A 22,202-nucleotide genomic window follows, 5' to 3' on the forward strand; every position below is an offset into this window, starting at 1 on the left:
GGCAGAAATTTCTGCTGTTGTCATCACAAAAGTTAAGGAGAGGCGAGGACTGGGCTGTGAACTTGCCCATTCAGGACAAATGTTAATTTGGCCTTTTTGACATGCGCAGTTTCAGTCCACAAAGAATCACATTCAAAATTGATCTCTAAGAAAAGGTACATTTCTTCAATCACATTAAAAAGTGATTTAAAAAATCTAATTCTGACTTAGGTGCAGATCTGTATGGATTCTTATATACCCACCATGCTAATTCCTCCTTTTCTTTAAAGATTTTACTTAAAGTGCACTCATTTTATAAATAAATCACTTGTTTCAGTTGATCCATTGTATATCCTTTTGAGTTTCACAGCAATACCACATCATGCATGACTTATCTCTTGTTGCTGAAGTAGTTATAGTTGTTTGAATTGCTTTTTGAATTGCTAAAAAACATGTTCTAAGTTTCTATTTTTCAATGATATTTCATTATGGAGTGGAGAATATACACTTCACATCTCATGTATTACAATTACTGTTATGTGCCCAGGAGGCAAAAGACAAAAATAGAATGTGATGCACAAATTTAAGTTAGTAAGTCAAGGCTTGAGTTGAAAGGTTGCTTAAACCAAGCACTCCTTCCAAATTGAATTATTTTGCATAAGTTCTATATCTTGGCTAGGACTAAAATTATTATTTTGAGCTTGTCACACAAAATCGCAAACATAATTCACTGGTTGACTATTGTTGTTGCTTGTTTCTACTTCCCTCCTGCCATTGTATGAGTTAACAGATTTTCCCTAATCTTTTGTGTGTTTCATAGGGAGGTTTATAAGACCTATAATGTCGCTGTAGACTACATTACCATAGCGCTCATGATCTGGAACTTTGGTGTGGTAGGAATGATCTGCATTCACTGGAAAGGCCCTCTCCGGCTTCAACAAGCCTACCTCATTATGATAAGTGCTCTCATGGCCCTGGTGTTTATCAAATACCTTCCCGAATGGACTGCCTGGCTCATCTTGGCAGTGATTTCAGTGTACGGTAAGATCCTCAAGCCAAATATTGTACTAGAAACAACAGTGGCATATCATTCTGCTTTTCTCTACTTTTATGTTTGAACAAAAGTCTTAGAAAACCAGAATCAAAAACTGGACTGTTTAATTGGTGCCATTTTGAAGTTTGAGATATTGTGAATCTGTACAATGCCTTGATTATGCCTCCCTCGGTCTTGTGCAATATGCTTTGACTGTACGAGAGTGAGTCTATGATGGAAAAGAATAAAGGATGTCATTCCCTACACCCAACCTCAGAAGAGATCTGGGGGCGGACAGAATATTTTGTTTCTTGAGAAAAGCAACTCGCAAGAAACATCTCCTAGAATTTCAAAACAAACTTATAATTTAACAAATAGAAAGAGGAAATCTCAAGTGTTGTCACAGGAATTAAATCTAGAAACAACTTTGAGTACTGTTTGGAATTGATATATTCTTGATTTCTTCTATTGTGTGTCATAACATCTCATTTGGGATGAGCTGTGTGATTTTCTGTAATGTGGATCACTTTTATAGGGCCCTGCTGGGTTGTGCTACAATATGCTTTGCATGCTCAGATTGATAATCTACATAAAGAGAGAGAAGTCTTTTCAAGATGATTCCATTTGTGCAGCCAGGTGTTGATCATTTTTGTCAGAAAATCATTCCACTTTAAAATTGTATTCATTGTGACATGGGATTGCTGCAGAGGAATAGTCATGCAATATACTGTGTTTCCAAATATGTTAGAGAACAATATTCTTGGAATATATCTTAGTCCTGTACAGATTTTGAAACTGTGTGTATGGTAGGTTTTACTATTGTGCTGGACCGCACAGTACCAATGGTATTTCTCACTGTACATTCAGTTTCAATTTTGCATAAGGGCCTATACATATAGAGGCTAACAAGCATAAGCTTGATCCACATAATCTGCACACCAGAAGCTATGGCCCTTAGGGGCCAGTGCAACACTGACGAGAGGGGTGGGCCAGCGCAGTCCTGATCCTCCCACCATGCATACAGTTTGTGACTCAAAATCCCTAGGCAGATGTTCAGACATTAATTGTAATGCCCATCATACAGTGTGAAGACTCCTTATAGTGGGCAGGTATGGTGTTGCCTTCTGTATGGCATCTTTATCTCACTCTGTAGGATTTGTAAGGGAGAGAGGCACTGCAGTTCTCCAGGACGTGAATGAATGTGTGGCTCCTTGCGGAATGGAATGCCCACAGAAAAGTTAATAGCATTTGTGGCGATGGGGCAATTGTGCAGTCCTAATGAACACTACTAAAATGCCTGCTGTGCAGGGACAGAGACTAGCTGAGTTACTGCCATCAGAAGATGAGGCTTACTATTTCTACAGCAAAAGGGTTGTTGGTGCCATTTTACAGCACTTAAGAGTACTGTAGCCAGACCTTAGGACTTGTACCAAAATAACCACACTTTATAACGGTGTGATAATGAAGTATTTTTTGTACTGCTGTTGCACAAAATGAATTGTTTCTTTTAGTTAAGTTCCTGTTTTATCACATGAGTGCTTATGTTACTCTTTTTTTAAAAGTGGAAATAGTGTAAGTTTACCTTATCCTACAGCAAAGTCCTGACTTTTCCAGCGGCTTTACTTGTTTTTATTTTTTCATTAAGAACCCCACTCTTTCCAATCAGTAGAGCATGCACCTTCCTTTTCTTATTCTTACTGCAGCAAGGTTTTCGTATCTTACAGCTGGCCTAGACAGGCCTTTGATCTGGTCCAGCAAGGATGGACTGAAGTTTTTCTTCCTTTCTTTTTTTCAGTATATGAACAGGCCCTCCCTAAAACAAGCAAATCTTCAATTTCCTAAAATATTGATTACTAGAGGGAAGTGTGCTTTCTGAATATAAGATCAGTATCCAATTTGTTAGGAATAGCAAACATTTCTTTACATTTTTTATGTTCACTGCTGTTTTTCCACCTCCTGCAGTGATAAAGAGCACAAGGTACTTATTTTTTAATACTACTCATAATTTTTGAATACCTAAGCCAGGTTTTTGTTAATGCTAAATAAATCATGTTTTTGTAGCCAGATGGTATGTAAAATATACACTTGGCTTTTCCAAGGAGATTTGTACTCACTATATAACAAGTTTGTGAATGTCTCATACTTTTTTTTACAAATTGTGTTTGTACAGAGAATCCAGTGACCTTACAATACATTCTTTTTTTTCTGCATAAGATATGCAGAAGCAAAAATTGCACATAACACAGATGCTCCATTTCATAAGATTATGCTAATTTGGCACTACCATCATAGACGATACCATTTTTCATCATTCATACTCTGTACCGCAGAGTCATTTGTTATATATAAGAGTGTAGAAGATTCACACAACTATTGTTAACATCTGCACTGAATCAGAAGAATTGCTAAAGCACATGGAAATGTACATTTGCGTCTGTGGATGGTGCAGAAGGGGTGTTTTTCAGATTACTGACTTTCAGGTATTCCTGATTAATGTGTTTGTTCTTAAATGAAGTGATGACATTTAATTTAGTGATGCAGGGTAGTGCCCAGGTATAATAAAATTATGTGGCTCCAGAAATGCCCAGGTAATGTTTAATTAAAATAAAACAAAACCTAGAGAACAGACTATCATGCACATGTACACAAAGGTGATTTAAATCTTTGATATGTGAGACAAATCTAAAAAACGCCCAAGTGCTCATATGTTTTTAAAGTCTACCAGAAACAGCATCAACATAGGTGGGGTAGGAACAAATTAAGCCCCAGAGGCCACACTGAAATGGAAGACTGCAATTATTCGCTAGTTCTGTGTACTGAATCTGTCTTTCCTTACCAGTTAAGTCACGTCAGTCAGCAGGGAAGCCTAAATATTCTGGTTATCCATAGAGCGCCATGAAGAGCACTTGTCACACACCGTGGTTCATGGGCCCCTGAAATGCCCCAGTAACTTTTCCCTATTGCCCCAGTGATCAGCCATAAGTTGGGGGGTGGGGAGACAACAAAGATCACTATTTCCTTCTGCTAAGGTAACATACTGTTGGATTTCATTTTCCCTTCTGTGAATGTTCTCAAAAGAGACTCCTGCTAAAGGAAGGGAGGAACTATCTCCCACATCAGTCTAGAGGGGCTCCACCCTTCAGAGCAAATGTTCAGGAGGCTTCAGAGGAAAGGAGGATTTGGCAAAAATCGCATCCTCCTTCCACCAGTGGGAGTGTCCCATGAACAGAGTTTTGTTCACAGGAACTCTGGATCCAAGCCATTGTATAACAATAGATGTCAAGTGACCGGTGCAAAAATAGGGAAAGGGAGAGTAAAGGTATTATACTTTCTGTATTTCTTTAAGTTATGTGTACTATCTAGTCTCTGTAATATGTCGGAGCATCTTACTGATAACCAGTTTGAATCCAGCACAGTTTTTCTGTTGTGTCTTTTTATCACTCTATGCAGTCAAAACAGAATAGACTAAAAACAACAACACGTGTAGCCATGTTGATCCTGCAGAACAATTAGCGAAGGTTCGGATGTTGTATGTGAGGTCTACCAAGCAGTGTAATTTATGGCATTTAAGAGACCATATTGCTAAAGTATCATTTTTTTTCTGGAGAGAGGTTGGTGATTTCTGATTTGTGTTTTGTTTTTATCTTTTAATGTCTCTTTCAGATCTGATTGCTGTGTTGTGTCCTAAAGGGCCTCTTCGTATGCTGGTTGAAACAGCACAAGAAAGAAATGAAACTTTGTTCCCAGCACTCATTTACTCATGTAAGTACACAGAGTTGAGATTTGTAATCTGATACCTGTTCCTGAACTAACCGAAATAAATAATCCATCTGGTTTCCTGCTAAAATATGTGATGCTAGATACACAGCTGTGTGTCACATTTTCCTTTCCTTAGGTCTCTTTTTGCTGCTGGCTCAAAAACTTGAAACAAGTACTGTATAAAATAGCCCAAGATAGAAAGAACATTTTGTGCTATTGTGAATGAAAATGAAAGGAGAGAAAAAGGATATGGTTTAGACAGGGTAGTAGATCAAATACAGCAACATCTATAAAATGTTTTAAATATTTCCAGGTATGTGTGTGTGTGTCTGTAGTGTGTTTGTTTATTTTTCCCCTCCCTCTAATACACTGGGACCAAGACAAAACGTCTTTGTTGAGACCTGCCCAGTTTACAGCACTTTTGGAGATACTCACCACTTAAAAATAGAAACTTTATCTTAGAAGTTCAGGAGACCTTTCCTTATTGGCTCATATATAATTTTCAGAGATTGTTTTCTTACGATAGGGCGTTTCAACCAGTCCACCAGGATAAGGTCACAGATTACACATTTTACCATCGCATGCAGATGTAGTGGCAAAAATGACTTGAGGACTTAATATAAAACAAATATATCTGTCTATTTGGATTTGGCATATATGCCTTGAAAATTGCCCTGATTTTCATTTGCTAATTCCTAATGAGTCTGCCATTTTTGCCTCCTATACCTACACGTTTGTGCTAATAAAAGTAAAAACTAAATCTCACCAAATTTCTGTTTGATTTTGTTTCAATATAAGGTTGCATTCTAATGTTGTGGAACACAGCTTTTCTTCTCAGCTAGAACATATCGAAATTTCAGCCAGCTTGGCTTCTGATTTATTGATAACGGGGCAGATAACAAGCAGAAAAATAAGCTGTTACAGTCACCTTTAACTTAAATTTTGGATAAGCACAGTAAGCCTGGGCATTCTTCTTTTGGGGTACACTGTATTATTATTATTATTTATTGCATTTGTACACCGCCCCATAGCCGAAGCTCTCTGGGCGGTTCACATAAGATAAAACACTTAAAAACAATATGCAAAGATTAAAAACCACAAAAACAAGCAAAATACATACACATTTAAAACCACTATAACTATTTTTTATTATTACAAATGTATTAGTAGTAGTAGTACACTGCAAGAGGTTTGTGGGAAAATCTGCAAAAAGTTTGTACCTGCAAAAATAGTAAAATTTTACATTTATGTAATTAGGCTGTTGCGGCGTAATATTATTATTTATTGCATTTGTATACCACCCCATAGCCGAAGCTCTCTGGGCGGTTCACATAAGATAAAACACTTAAAAACAATATACAAAGATTAAAAATCACAAAAACATACAATTTAAAACCACAAAAACATACAATTTAATAGCAGCTAACTAGCGGTGTCTCTTATTTTTCCCAAAGCAACAATGATATGGCTAGTGAACATGGCTGAGGAAGACCCTGAGGCCCAAAAGAAAGCTCCCAAAAACGCTACTTATGATACACAAGGTGAGGTTCATTTATCTTTGCTTCGTTTCGTGTTGCTGTTGTTTTTCTCTCAAGTGGCTTCACAAAGACCTCTGAACAGCTTCAGGTTAACCTTCCTTTGCTTGTAAAAAGTACTTGGCTAATCAACTGTTAGGGCCAAATGCACTGTAGTTTTGTTCAGTGCACTTTCACACCCCAGCAAAAGCATGGCTGTGGCAGTGGGGAGACCCTCATGACTCCCTGTTCCCTGTGAGACCTGAACCCAGCATTGAGCACTCGGCAAAGACTGGCTCTTGTCTTCTGCTACCCCAATTTTGATGTGATGCTTCAAATATCAACGTTCCCACATCTAAGCTTTTTCTATTCCCTTTTAAAAAGGAACTGCTTAACCATTAGAGAATGTTTAGCTGAGTGTAGCTTACAGTTTCTGCCTGGATGGCAAGTGCATATAAAACCTGGATTTGTTCTAAGGTGATATCTGGCCAGACAGAAGAGAATGCAACCCAGTTTACAGCATTGCATGCTGTTTTTAAAAATGCAGCGCAATCTCTCTCATAGACCTTTCCTCCTCTTTGTTGGTAAAGCCGACCTCATTCTCTATTGAGATGATTGCCCATCAGCAAGCAACCAAGTATCCCTTCTCCCAGGTGCTTTCGCATCTTGGTTCCAGCAGCCACCATTTCTCTTTCTCCGATGTTCTTCTCCCCTTCCATTTAAATCTTTCTTAGAAACCAAGGCAAATTTCCAGGGAATGGAGAGGTCAGATCGTGAGCTAGCTGGCATTCTTGCAGCCAGAACTACTGCAAGCTTGTATAAAAATAAAAAGCAGAAGATCTTTTTCATGTTTTGAGAGGCAAGGGAGGCAAGTTTCAGTAAAGTCCTACTTTTGGATATATTTACAATGAAACTGCATAAAGAAGTATATTTTAAGACCTTTATTTTTACAGTGCAATCCTATGCTTGTTTACCCTGAAGTAAGTCGCACTACATCTTTGGGGGTTTACTCCCAGATTAGTGTGCATAGGACTGCAGCCCAAGTTTTTAAGAGTGTTTGCCCTTGGAAATCTATGCATAGTAGGGGTGTGTGCTCTGCTCAGCAAATCCGAGGGTCTGTCGGAGGTCCGATCTTGTGGAGTGAATGTTGGACGGTTTTAAAACTGTCAGATGCCCGCAGTGCAGAGCAAAGGTCATTCAGAGCTCTGAAAGTATTCGAAAGTTTTTTAGGCTTCGTGAGGGGTCATTTTAACTTGATGGACTAATTGAACACTTTTCCGTGTTAGGAAGATGCTGACAGGGGAGGGAGGGAGCGGTAGTTTGAGATTGACATCTGTGGCTAACCAATAGCCACAGCTTCCTCCCTGTCCCCCCTCCTATCACAGTGCTTAGTGGGAGGGATTACAAATGCTATAACCCATTTGTCCCCACCCTGGAACTCATTCCTTTGCTTGCTTGTGGAGCATTAGGAAGGAAGGAGGAAAGAAAGAGAGAATCATTGAGCGAGAGCTCCTGATTGCTTTCCTGTTTGCAGTCTCTCTCTGTTTCTTTCTGCATTTCTTTGGTTCTTATATGTGCTAGTTCTTCTTGTTTTCTCTATTCCAAGTTCCACTCCCTCTTTGTGTGTTATTGAGTGAAGTGTCCATATGCACTTCATCTTCTCTCAAGAGAGCTTGCAGAACTGTCAGAAACTAGGAACCTCCTACAAAAATAAAAGTCCCCCATCTCCATGTCTCTCGACTTGGTACCATATATTTAAATTATGGGAGCTGTGTCTGAACTAGAATGAAACTACAACCATTTTTCTTTACTTCTTGAAAAATTGATGCTGGCTGAAAAGAAGGATTTAGTAAAAATGGCTTACATTATGAAAATAATGAAAACCATTCCATGTAAATGAGTTGTCCCAGGATAAAGTGATGACTGCTGCTAGGCAGTGTAGATCCATACAGTCTCACAAGCCAATATTGTAAGGATATGGAAAAGAATCTTGTGCCAAAGGCTGATCTGTGTACTGCAAGTATGGACGCAACTCGGCTGGGCTTAAAGTCAAGAGAAGAAGGGGCAGCGAGAGAAAAGTTTGCTATTGCTAGTACTATGTCCTGTTTTGAAGACAGGAGTCAAGTTTATATGCTTTGAAAAAATATTTTTAAAAATAAAGGTATTTATATTTGTTCTTGTCTGACCTCTCATTGTTGTTTGTAATATGCTGCTGGCTGGCTTTTTCATTTTTAAATTTCATTTTTTTATAAAAAGTGTGTGTTCAAGGTCCTAGACTCTAAAGAGGAGGTTTCACAACCTGAGTTTGAACTTTTAAAAAATCCTAAAAATCAGAGGATGAAGGGATTTGCTTCCAACTTGGCATGGCTAAATACCTACTTAAGAGCTACCAGGGTGCCAAGTTTCATATCTTTATCTTTAAAAATGAGGGAGCTGTAAACATTTTGGTGAATTCCCATAGACTATAATAGAGCAGTTCTCCAAAAACAGAATGGTTCTCTGATGGGTAATCCAACAATGTGGAGAGACAGAGCCACCCTGAAAATCAGAATGGAGAATTGCCTCATCGGAGCTCTGCTCCGAATTTTGGGGCAGAGCAGATCTGTTCCGTACACCCCTAATGCATAGTGTTTTGATTCATAGTTAAACAAGTGTGTAGAACCAGTGTAATGTAGAGAACCAGCATGTTGGTCAGAAATATTGACATTCTTAAGAGATGCTCATATATGGTAGGGGTCCACAGCCCTTCTGGGCACATTTGGAATGTTGAGTGTCATCCGCATTCTCACAAAATGCCTGCCATGATAGGTGTGGCCACTCACAAAACACCCATTTCCCATAAAAGTAACTTACAGAAGAATCTGAATACAAATAGAGATAGGTTCCGAACCCTAACACAAAACCACTCTTTTGAATCCTCAGTCCTCTGCTCCAACACTTGTTTCACAGAAGTCAAATTGATGAGGCTGTGAGACAAGGAACTTGGCCAAGAAACTTACAAGGCCAAGATGTGTCTGAACCCCAAATGCCAAATCCATCCAGAAGCACAACAAAATACCCATTTCACTGAAGTCAAACCAGCGATGGTGAGAGAAACACACATAGGTAAAACATCCACACTCACACTACATACAAAAAAACCCAGGTATACGAAAGCTGCACTACTTTCTTCCACTTACGTTTTTACCTCTGTCCTGTGAAACACTAGCATATCATAATTTTCTACATCAATAACTGTCTGTTAAAACATATTAGAATAACTTTGTTTCACAGTAGTAATATTTTTTTCCAGTTGTGTCATATCTGGATTTTCTCAGAGCTCACTGGAAACATCTTCAGTTTTTTTCATGTATCCAATAGCCTTTAAATCATACATGGTTGTAATCATTGTCATTTGATCTTGGTATGTCAAAATGTTAAGAATCCATTTAAACTTTATGTGTTTTTCAGTCACAACAAATCAGAATCAGAATGCCGGTCCTGAGGCTGATGATGGAGGTTTCAATCAGGAGTGGGAGCAACAACGAGATAATAGGATAGGGCCTCTGGAATCGACCCCTGAAACACGAGCTGCTGTTCAGGCAATCCCCTCAAATTCCACAACAACAAGTGAGGACCCAGAGGAGAGTGAGTAACATTTCCAGATAAACATACATTAACTTTCCAGACGGCTAAGAGACAATGCAGGGTTATTGCTTTAGAATGCACTTACCTTGCAAACTTTGGACCATTGTAAAAGAAGTAGTTGTTGATCTGCCTGTAGACTTTCACGGAATTCGAACTTTGGTATGATGGATTAATTTCTTGCACACAGAAATTCAGTGTGCAATTCACCATACATGCACACAGGGGTATTGTGTGCATGTATGGTGCCACAAAATGTAGTTGTCACTCTTCAAATGAAATTCTGAGCATATTCCATTGAGAGATGGGATGCAAAGCATATCTTGTAGTTCTGTTTTAAAGATTTAAGAGCCCTGCACAGAAAGTGAACGTGAAACATATAGCTTCGGTCAATGCTAGTTCTTAATCAAGATTAGAAGGAGTATTTGTAGGTTACTTATCATGTTCTCTGTGAAGTCCCACTTTTGAGTTCTGGGCTTGTGTTAGTCAGGAATACAAACTCCTGGAAAGCTCATTAGAACTTCGAATGTATATTGTCTCTTCCCCTGTCGGCATGAATTCTTACCTCCACAAGGCTGTCATGACAAACTTATGCAGCCTCCTGGAAAGTGCGCTTTTAGTTTTTACTCTGAAACTGATCAGTGCAGAATATTCTGCATAATTGCTTTTTATACAAGGTATAGAATATATGACATGGCTTATTTTTTATGCCTTGCAACAATTGCAGCATAGTGTCCAAAATTTCATTTAATGTGGTGATTTGTAGATAGTCAGGGGGGTTGTGCACATCACCAGACGTTTGGGACCCAAGTCCACCATTGTAATGTGGGTGTATATGATTGAATGATAATGGATATAGAAGAAAGGACAGACCCCTCTGCCTATAGCATATATAGGCCAAAATACAGAGAACTACACAACTCATTCCGCATGCTTTGGTCTCATGTTTCTTGAATAGGAGCCCCTATGCCATATAGCAAACCATGTTTGCAACTAAAGGTACTTTCAAAGCAGTTTGTGATACAGCAGATGGGTCTGCTGTTCAAAGGGAAACACATCAAAACTCCCATTGGGTATGCCCTTGCTCCTTGGATCGAGATCATATTATTATTATTATTTTTCTCTAATTTGGATGCCCAGCTGAAAGAGATGCAGCATAAGGAATCTAACTAGCTAAATTGTGATTCTCTGGGTTGGATCCAATGGGACCCTTGTGCGGATACGCCAGGCCCATTGGCGGCAGTGGGCACACAGCCCCTGCCACTGCGCTGCAGTGCTTCCAAGCTCCATTGATCGCACGTTAGGGAATCATGTAGACCCTTTGCTGGGATAGTGTCAGACAGAGACCTTGAAAAGAACTATCATCTGCTATCTAACATCAGGGATAATGGATGATAACTGTGATGAATGCTTAATAGAGACCACTGGGTTTGGGAATGAGGGTGAAGGCTGTCATTGTAACGTAAAGGCTTGAGAAAACATTTCAGTACTGCTTCCGTTTTACTTAATAGGATGACAATAAAGACGCCTCCTGTTTTCTGTTAATTGAAAGTTATACTTCTAAAAAGTCCACCAAGCTGCTAATTATCTTAAAAATAAAGCTAACAGCTTATACAGTAAACCATAAACATAGATTTAGATGTAAAGATGCATCATAATTAGACACATGTGCCTTTAAAAATTACAATAAGAAACTGGTAGGAGACATTGAGGCACTTGATATGGTGTTGCATGCAAGCAAGCTATCATTTTAAGCAAGAACTGCAAACTCTGAGCAAATTTTTTACTGTCTAGGCAGGAAAACAGAAGCTGTCTTTTACCAGAAAGTTGTAATCAATTAAGAAATATAGTGAAAGCCGTTTATATTTCATTTCATTGGAATTGCTGAAGATAAACATTTGATGACAACACTCACAGAGCAGGGAGATGACTAAGAAACATGTGGGTACCAGCTGAAAACCATGCTGTGTGGTGTTCGTAATAATATGCGAAGACAGGAATCTGTAGCATCAGACCACACAGTTAAGCTGAGGTCTACTACTGCTTTTGCTTCTAAGCAGCAGTGGAGGGGTGATGAGATTCAGCTTCCCATGTAATCAGAGGCTGCTGTCTGCCTTTCCATATGGTCATAGCCACCACAAGATTTTAAAATTACCATGCAATTCCCAGTCAACCGTTTCCACTCAGTGGTTGCATTCAGATGATCATATCTTGTCTTAAAAAACTAAGATATGAACAAGCCATCTGCCTGCACCTGCAACCCAATTGCTTCTTTCTTCATGATGTGAACAAACAACCCAGGAAGCATTGCTGCTGTTTTTATCTGGTTGAGCTTTTTTATTGTATTTTATATTATGGTTTTATACTGTTTTTTTATACTTTGAATGGTTTTAATTTTTGTGAACCGCCCAGAGAGCTCCGGCTATTGGGTGGTATAGAAATGTAATAAATAAATAAACAAAAATGTAATAAATAAATAAATAGTTCTCCATTTGTCTGAACTGGGAAACTATGGCTATCATGGCTTGAAATTGGTTTAATAACCCAGCTTGTCGCAAAACCAGTAATAATAATTTGGACAAAACTGGAAACTATGGTTAATTAGAAGCTTCCTGGTTTGTTTGCTCATGCTGTGAAGGGAGAAGCAAAGGGGTTGCATGCCCAGGCAAAAGGCTCATTCAAATCTTGACTCATTTTCCAACTTCTCATTTTGGTTCTTTAGTAACTTAACTCATTTGAAATCCTTGGACTTCAAAACATTTGTTCAGGTTAGTTCGGTCACAGCTATTTGATATGAAAATACATCTGTTTGGCACACTGCTGTAATACAACAGTAGAGACCCCATGAAGTTGGCAGCAGAAAAGACAGGTGCTTTTAGATGTCGTATTTGCTCCCTGGGTTTAACAAATGGATTGCTACTAAACTATGTTACTGCATATGGTGGCTTTAATTTTAAGGTTGAAGGACAATATTTTCCCCCTTTGCTTAGTCCTTCTCTTTTTCCTTTACAGGGGGAGTTAAACTTGGTTTAGGGGACTTCATTTTCTACAGTGTTCTAGTTGGCAAAGCCTCAGCAACAGCCAGTGGAGACTGGAACACAACTTTAGCCTGTTTTGTAGCCATTTTAATTGTAAGTATGCTAACAAGGTAGTAATAGCAATTTTCCATTCCACTCTTTAGTAGCAAAGTGAAGTAATTACTAATGAATCATGGGAGACCTCATTGCAGAACAATATTCCATAGGATTTTTTTAAATTTGCCTTGTCAACTAGGCAACCTCATTACCTCTCTTGCTGTTTTCCTCCCTGCATATACAATTCTTAATTCATTGCAGGAATGTGTGTGATCTTCCTTTCCCCACCCTTGCTCAAAAATCAATTGGTGGTTTCTAGTAGTTACTTAATCTGAAATGTAAAGCTATGTGAAGTATGTACATATCCTGTTTCATTTCTGATACCTTCATAGAATCATAGAATAGCAGAGTTGGAAGGGGCCTACAAGGCCATCGAGTCCAACCCCCTGCTCAATGCAGGAATCCACCCTAAAGCATCCCTGACAGATGCTTGTCCAGCTGCCTCTTGAAGGCCTCTAGTGTGGGAGAGGCCACAACCTCCGTAGGTAACTGATTCCATTGTCACACTGCTCTAACAGTCAGGAAGTTTTTCCTGATGTCCAGCTGGAATCTGGCTTCATGTTCATCAAAGTCACAAATATGCTTAGCTTATATCCCAGCCCTCTAAAAACAGGTGGGTGAATTATACAGAATTATGAAACATGGAACTGTGTCATAGATTTGCATACCCAGTTTCATTTTATGAAACAAAGTGCCTTACAAATAGTTGAATATAAAATACTAAACATCTAAGTTGGTTTCTGTAAGGTGTGTCTTGGATAGGCACAAATGATCTACTGGGATTTGTTACCCCCATCCAGTATCCCTTAGAGTTTTTGGCAGACCAGTGCTTCACACAAGACAGCCTTCCTGGAGTACAGCTTCTCTTAGTTATCCAACCCTGCTTTGAAACCAAGCCAATTGCCAGTTATGGGAGCAGTTCACACCATCGCAACGCGAGAAATAAGCCACTGTGGTTTATTTCCCCCATTGTGCATGTTGGCCAGATTTCCCTAATTACCCTTGCTAGCGCAACTTGCCATGTCATCCAAACCCAACAACAGCTCAGGTTGCCACCCCCTTAAACAAGTGATGCTGCCCAAATTTGGATGACACGGCAGGCCAGCCAGTATGCACAGTGGGGATAACAAGCCATCGTGGCTTGTTAACCATGCTGTGATCATACAAACCAGGTCAGTGACCAAGTTTGCATGATCATAGAGGGAACATACGGCACAGTGGCCTATTTTCTCTCCCCACACTAACTAGGTGGCTTGCAACTGACACACATGGCGAGGAAAAATAAGCCACTGTGGCTTATTTTCCCTCCATGATTTTGCGGACCTGCCCAGTGTGTCAAGAGGAGGGTGGTGGTTTGTCTGTCGTATTGGTATGTCTGCACCAATTGGCTAAAATGAATGCCTGTTTATTTTAAAGGAAAAGTAGAAATTCAAGGCCCTAAATTATTCTGGATGGTACAGAATAGTGGAGCATTGCATCCACAACTGTTCTGAAGAGATAAGTTGACTCTCCACTTTCCTTCTGAGATTTCCCCAGTAATGATCAGGATAATAGCAGGGGTGGGCAGAAGGTATATTTCAGATGTTTTGGACTCCAGTGCCCAGCATTCCTGATCTTTGGCCATGCTGGCAGGGGCTGCTGGGAATTGAAGTCGAAAATCTCTGGAGAGCTACCTTCTGTTGTAGGATGTTTTTCATCTTATCACTGAAGAGCATCCAATGCAGGTAATTTTTCATGCAAGCAAGCGAACATATTCCGTAATATTTTAAGTTGAAAATTCCAGCATCTAATTCATGTGTCCTTTTTTTGTCTCCCTTTTCCTCCCACTCCCAGGGCCTGTGCCTTACCCTCTTGTTGCTCGCCATCTTTAAAAAAGCCTTACCAGCTCTTCCAATCTCCATAACCTTTGGGCTCGTTTTCTATTTTGCCACAGATAACCTGGTGCAACCTTTTATGGACCAGTTAGCATCCCATCAGTTTTATATCTAGCGTACTTTTAAGTTGACCACCTCTGGACATTTGTATTGACTGTAGCAAATATGGGAAGGAGAATTTATTTCCCCCCCATTTCTTAAAGCACCCATTGTGCTGGGTACTACTGGATTCTTCTTTGTAAAAATGAATGGGCTCTGGGACATTAAGTCCTCAGCAATCTGAGTTATACATCTTTGAAAAGGACCATATGTACAAAGGATGCCGATGCTTTCACCAGCAACATAACTACTCAGCACCGCAATTCCACCCCCACCCCACTATTGAAGAGTATTGAGAATCACTATGAGATTAAACAAAGGGAACTGGTAAATCAATCTAAGCTGTCTGAGTGTTTGAAGAGTCAGCCTGGCTCCAGAACATGAGCTATCAGCACTTGCATCTTGATCCCACTGCGGGTGACCTGGAAAGCAGCAACTGTCCTGTAGATGAGAGGATTTTGTCTTGTCTCAAGAAAAAAAAAATCATGCAAGTCATCCCATGTACTTTGTGCTGCATTTTTTAAATTCTAATTGTCCGTCTGGCTCAGCAGCCTGTGTACAAATGTGCAAGTTCCTAGAATTCTTCAGCACAGAACACATACTTTCTGACTCTGCTGCCAAATGTTCCCTGGATTCAGTTTGAAACAGGCTAGTTCATGCGATCAGAGTTGGGATCCTTGATTTCAAAATAATTATACTTCTTACTAAATTTATATAACCCATTTCTGTATGTCTCCCCTTCCTCAAAAATATACTGAATATTTTTTCACCATTATAATGATCTATATAATGTATTCAGATATTAAGAGATAAGAAGACATGACACTCTTAAAGCTACAGAATAGCAGGGACATACATTACAACAAAAACATTTTTGTTTGTTTTTCTTTTAACAAAGTGGTGAAGGTTTGAATTCATTTCTTGTTATCAAACTTATAAAAAAATAGTATTGCTTGGGGTCATTGTGTAAAATGGCAGGTGTTGTACTGTAAAAGTAAAGAGTGTATATCAAGGTTGAGGGCTGATACCCACATAACACCCAAACAGGACTGTTATGGAACAATCTTTTTGAAATCCTACATATGAAAAGTATTACATTTGAGCTGTTCATCCATGTGGAGTTTTCAGACAAAGTCTATAACCAAAATACTAGATTCCTGCCTTGCACTGCTTACAGGATCATCCCAGAAAAACTCCTGTGGTAACCAGCAATTTGGTAACATCTTGGGTAACTTTTTGCCCCTTGTAGTCTCCATTATGAATCATTCCAGATGTACTCCTTTTCTGTTATATCAGAAAAAAGTCCTAAAACCTTAGGTGCAATAGTTTTTGTTCCAAATTTCCAGAGGGCACCAGGCTGCCTAGATGCAGAAGAGTCTGAAACATAAAGAGTACTATCTGTATTTTGTGAAATACTATACTGAATTGAATGCTGTACTATCAGCTACCTAATCAAGGGCAGCATGAAAGTGGCTTGGGGATGAAAACTAGAACCAAAACTTGGGCACAAGAAATTGTGTATTTATCTAATTTATCTTCATTCTGGAAGTTAGTATGACCCAGAAAGGGGCTACAAGATCGTAATGGCTTCTTGAGAGGGACTAGATAATTCAGTTCCTCCTGAACACGTTCAGTTTTAGTAGCCTTTGGAAGGCAACACTCCTCTAGTGAATTGTTTGGCGAAATATGCATATACCCCCTTGCTAAACAAGCCCATCATCTTTGCTGTAAAGATTCCTTAACACAGTGGTCAGTCCTCGATGGTTATATTTCCAGTTCCGATACCTTCTCTCAAAATTTACATAGATTGCTAAGGAACTCCTTGTTAGCAGAAGTTTAAAAAGTCAAATCAAGCATTACAGGAATGTGAAAATATATTTTCTCTGCTTTTTCTGTATATTGGAATTTATTACAGACTGATAACAAAAATGAGGAAAAGTTATGTTAATCTCTGTATCTGTAATAGGGTGTATAACTTTTTTTAATAAGACCATGTCTAAGTTCCAGTGGCAATTAAGATGAGGGGCTAATGTAGTCTACTCAAACCCTGGTGAGTCCCAAACCTTTTAAGGACTGCAGAAGGCTGCTACAGCTGAATCTTCTTAAAGTACAAAGCACACTCATGGTTGACTTTGGCTCTCAAGATCTTGGATGTTACAGTTGGAATTCGGTCCTTGTACATGACAATTGCTGATGTAGCAAAAGAAACAAAAATTGGAGTATGTTAGAGGGTGAATTTTAGGATAAAGAAATTTTCTTAAGTTTTTTTGGTAAATTATTTTGGCAGCTATATGTAAAGACCATTATCAAGTCATCTACAGTACTTGGTTCTGTACAGTGGTGTGATCTTCTTGTTTCATAATACTGGAAATGGAGTAGAATTGGATTTTTACTCTAGCATTTGATTTTCTTTTTTCAGACACTGGTTTGTATATAATCTGAACTGAATGTGAATAAGCCTTTTTAAAACACCTTTTCAATTAAAATATAATTTTGATAGGTTATTGCAATTTTCTCTGTATTTATCAAATTATTAAAAATAAATAATGCATGGATCCTATACTGTCTCTTTCATTACATGTGCTCAGCATCTGCAGAATTTTAGAGTTGGTGCAAATTCTGAAGGGGATCTAGTTTATTATCTATATAATAAGCACCACAAATATTAAATTGTATTATCTTTATTGAGTGTTGCATCAGAGGCATCTTAGTGATAATGAATACGAATAACTTTAAAATCCAATTTGCTCAAATCAAGTTAGTTGGGGTGATATCTTTAGTTGTAATAAACTGGGTCACTCGGCCTGGACAATGTTTGCCACATTGAGAATCTTAAGCACAAAAGTAAGCAAATATGACTCTCTCCAAGAAATATTTGATCTGTTAGCACCATCTCCAGAGATTATTGTGATTATTGTGGCTATTTTATGTAAAACATTAATTTAAGCAAACTGCCCCAAACCACTATACTACAGGTTTAAAACTTTCTTGTCATTAATAGTTTACAATGATGCCAGATTAAAGTTTGTATAATACCTTTGATATCCAACCTGGTTTTAAACCAAATGTGGTTGGCTAGACACATTAATCTCCCAAATTAATCCCAAAATTGTGATTGTTCAGTTTGGTAAATTTTGTTTAGCTTTTCACCTAAATACTTTACGCAGGTTGACTTGTTAGCCATGCTTTGCCTCTATTCAGATGACACACTAATCTATGGTGTTGAAGCATTATGAGCTAAACATTATAGCTTAGCATGTCCCATGAACCATATACTTAACCATTAACCATGACTTAGTGTGTTGTCTGAACCATTCCTAACTATGGTGGCTATTTAAACATGCTCACTAACCATTTTCTGCAAAAGGGTTAGCAGCCTAATAATGTGATTTGAACTGGCGCAGTGTGGCATATTAACCCCCCTGAACAATCCAGCAACAAAACATGGGTTTTCAAGGTGATTTGTTCAAGAAAAATAAGCCATATTGCATGGTTAACAAGCTACGCTGCAGAAAATGTCCTGGGTTCAGACAACACACTAACCCACAGTTCAGCAAACAACCCACGATTCAACAACAACCCACACTCAATCACTGAATGTGGGTTGGCGTGCAAACCTGTTACTGTATGTAGGGTTGGGCACCACAACACAGAGATTGTAGAGATGTTTAAAAGCACATGTCTCAAAGGAACATTTTTTCAGCCTTATTTTTAATTCAGTCCCTTCTTAAAAGCTTCCCTTTATATTAATTTAGAAAAGTTGTCAAAACCAGTTATTTTTAATCCACAGGATACATTATTCAGGCATGGAAAAGGCTATACAAAAATACTGAAAAGCAATCTGTTGAACAACAAAAATAGCCTTATGAGGATGAAATGTATATAGATCACTGATGGGGGTGGGGTGTGTGTGGAATTGCTTAACAAGCAGTTGCTGAATAAAAATGTATGTTTACAATATTAGAGCAGTGGGGAAGGTTTTTTTGGGGGGGTGTCAAACAGTTATATACTGTTGAGTGATTTCAAACTGGAGTAAATTAATCCCTTTTGTGGTGTCATTGATTGATACTGGAAGCAACAGAATCAAAACAACTGAAGACCGTTTATCTTGAAAGGCTATACAGCCTGGGGAAATCACTACTAATGGAAGCGTGTAATTAACATTGCTAAATATGGTAGAGATGCAATCCTATTTATGTCTACTCAGAAGTAAACCTCACTTAATTCATTGAGGACTGCAGTGTAAAACCATGCTGCCTAGTAGGCAGATTAAAACTTTGTCTATTTAGTCCAGCATTGCCAGTGACTGGGGTTTGCACTGCTACCTGAATCCCACAAATGCATGGGTAGAGAACCTGTGGCCCACCAAATGTTGGTGGACTCCAACTTCTATCAGCCTCAGTCAGCATGGTCAATCAGGGATTATGGGAGTTATAGTCCAATAACATTTGAAAGGGGGGGGGGCTAAGGCTTCCCCATACCTGGCTTAATTGGAGAGGATGGAGACTGAACCTGGGTTCATAAACATGGAAGCCATATGCCAGGAGTTGGGAACCTCAGGCCCAGGGTTCCAATCCGGCCCTCCAGGGTTCTGCAGATAACCCCAACCTCATTTGATGGATTCCCAGCTTTTGCAGTCCCCCCACCCCACTCCCCCATACTAAGAGATTGAAATGCTTCTAATGCCTAGTTATTGGCACTAAGAGCTTTAAGTTGTAATATGTTGTTTGTTTTGGCCACACACATGTCTTTGGCCCTATCCACCATTGGAATGCGGCCCCTGAGAGCTTCTCTTAAATTACATTCAGCCCTCAGACTGAAAGAGGTTACTACCACCACTAACCCTAGCACATGCCCTACCACTGAGCTCTGTCCATTCTCTTTATGCATCCATGCAGATCATGTAAATGCAAGTGAGAGAAGGCATGAGATGTGGTTTCTTCCCTCCTTCCTGGAGACACAGCATGGTGCTTGTTGCAGAGGGAGAGGGAAGAAGAAGGGGAGGGAGCAGGAAATAAGAACTGAGTTAAGCTACAGGACATTCTCTATCGCCCCCTACTGTCTAGAAGGATGTGGAGTGGTTCCTATTATCCAACAACCGTAGCCATGTTTAGTGGAAAATTCCTATAGAACATGGATGGTCCCCATAGCTTCTGCACAATTCTCCATCTAAATAAGACTACGTTCGTGTAATACTTATTACTAGAGATCTACCAGACCGATTTTGCAATTTTTTTAAAAAACAACCTGAAGCCTGAGCAGAAAATGTGCAGAAAATTTTGAAAGTTTGAAAATGTTCAAAGCTCAAGCTTTAATAGCCGGGTCAGGAGCCTGAGGCAGTCGGTGGACTACAGCTCCCACATAACTCTGTGCCGTGCAGACAGACAGGGAGAAAACCCCAAAAGGCAGGGACAAAGGGAGGGCCTTGGGCTTTGTGAGTTAAGCCCTCTCTTAAAGCAACTTTATTAGCTGCAGCCTGCAGGGATGATGGTGGAGGCAGCCGTGAACGCTCTGAGGTGGCAGCGGAGGAGGAGAACAAGCTGCCTTTGGAAAAGCCAGGTTTTAAAATGTGGGGGAAGAGGGAAGGAGGCAGCTTGCGGCCTGAGGGGAAGAAGAGAATGCCATTCAGTGGTGACTGGTGTGAGGGCTAGAAGTCCTTGGTTGCGTTGAAAGAAAGTAAACTCCATACAGCTTCTGGAGGACTGACATTGCGGGCAGTCAAGGAACAGTATGTTTTTCCTCAGACTACTAGTGGTCATGGTGACATGAGCTTTACACTAGTTCTAGAAGGTTGAACTAAGCCTCTCTAAAGCGTAGTTTCTGGCAAAACTGTCTTAAAACTAAAATATGTTGGTATGGGGGGGGGTAGGAGATTGAGTGAGTTTTTGGCCCCACCAAATTCTTAGTTTAGAATTTTTCTCTGAGTCAGCTGGCTTAACCACTTTTCACATTCTTCTTCAGCAGTTGGAAGTGTTTGCTGACTCCGTAAAAGGAGCAGACACCTGGCACATTAGAAACTGCAGTATTCACAAAACTTCATATTGGTTGTTGTGAGAAGCCTATACCGCTGATGTTTTGCACACACACAAATGAATTTGTTATTATTTCTTTATTATGGAGATTTATAACTCCATAATATAGCTGCCTTTCTGTCACTAAAAGAGAATAGTTAAGACGGCTAACAATATAAATTTTAAAAAACCAACATACCATTAAAATAACTAATCATCAAAACATAATAATTAAAAACTCTATAAAGAGACAAGGATAAAAAATTCCAGTGAGCATAAAAACACATGTTCTACTGTACTGACTTCTCAGCATTCCTTTCCAAAAATATATCATTTTAGAATGAAAGCACATGCGCGCACGCGCACACACACACACACACACACGTACATGGAGGAAGAAACTAATGAAGAGCCGGGTGACTTGTTTGACATGAACAACAAAGCTGTAGGTCACTGGTACTGAATCCTCTACGTGAGTCAAACGTAAGCTTATAGTCATCAGCTACAGTTTCTAAACTATTTTAAGAGTAGAACTTGGCTGTTGCCATAGCAGGCAGTAAACCCTTTTAATCTCACTTCCTGCAGGGATGAAGCTGTCATAGATGTTCCAGTCATGTGTCATGAGTGATAGGTTGAAAAGCAAGAGGCATGAGATGACTTCACTCAAGTTTTCAAGCTAATGTCACTCAATTTTATGGGAATTTACAGAAGCAAGGATTTGATATTATCATTTCATACACTTACATATCCACTTGACAGAGCATCAGTGGTAATGTGCCAGTGTGGTGTAGTGCACAGGTGGGCAGAAGATAGCTTGGGAGCTACTGGTGCTGGATTGCTGGATGATTTGCAAGTAGATCAGCAAGGTGTTCTGACTCCCAATTCTTTAACAATAATAACAAAAAAGCCTTCCCCTGACCCTCTAAATTAATCTTGGGAAGGAAACCAGGAGGGTCTTTGTGTGTGTGGAAGGATTATGAGTTTAGGCCCATACAGGCATTATATTAAATCTTTATCTAGCAACTACTAGATGCCACAGTTGTAATATACTGCAACACCTTAAAAAACTACAAAAAGCCAAGTTTGAGCTCTAAAAAAAATCTTCTGATCCAATATGGGAGCAGGGGATTTTTGCTGTCTATTGGAGGGCTGAAACTCTGCCTCCACCTTTTCTC

General features: G+C 39.3%; 1 protein-coding gene across 2 annotated transcripts in view; it reads left to right on the forward strand.

Annotated features, from left to right (window-relative positions):
• Positions 1-17,576, forward strand: part of PSEN1 (presenilin 1) — a 38,515-nt gene extending 20,939 nt beyond the window's left edge. For both annotated transcript variants that reach the window (XM_063117629.1, XM_063117630.1), the window contains 6 exons: positions 800-1,020; positions 4,676-4,774; positions 6,226-6,312; positions 9,736-9,912; positions 12,922-13,040; positions 14,877-17,576. In XM_063117629.1, coding sequence (XP_062973699.1) covers positions 800-1,020; positions 4,676-4,774; positions 6,226-6,312; positions 9,736-9,912; positions 12,922-13,040; positions 14,877-15,032 — 859 coding nt within the window. In that variant the 3' untranslated portion in view covers positions 15,033-17,576. The remainder of the gene's footprint in view (positions 1-799; positions 1,021-4,675; positions 4,775-6,225; positions 6,313-9,735; positions 9,913-12,921; positions 13,041-14,876) is intronic.
• Positions 17,577-22,202: the final 4,626 nt, after the last annotated feature.

This window comes from Elgaria multicarinata, chromosome 2 (assembly GCF_023053635.1).
Source record: "Elgaria multicarinata webbii isolate HBS135686 ecotype San Diego chromosome 2, rElgMul1.1.pri, whole genome shotgun sequence".
In the NCBI taxonomy this organism is placed as follows: Eukaryota; Metazoa; Chordata; class Lepidosauria; order Squamata; family Anguidae; genus Elgaria; species Elgaria multicarinata.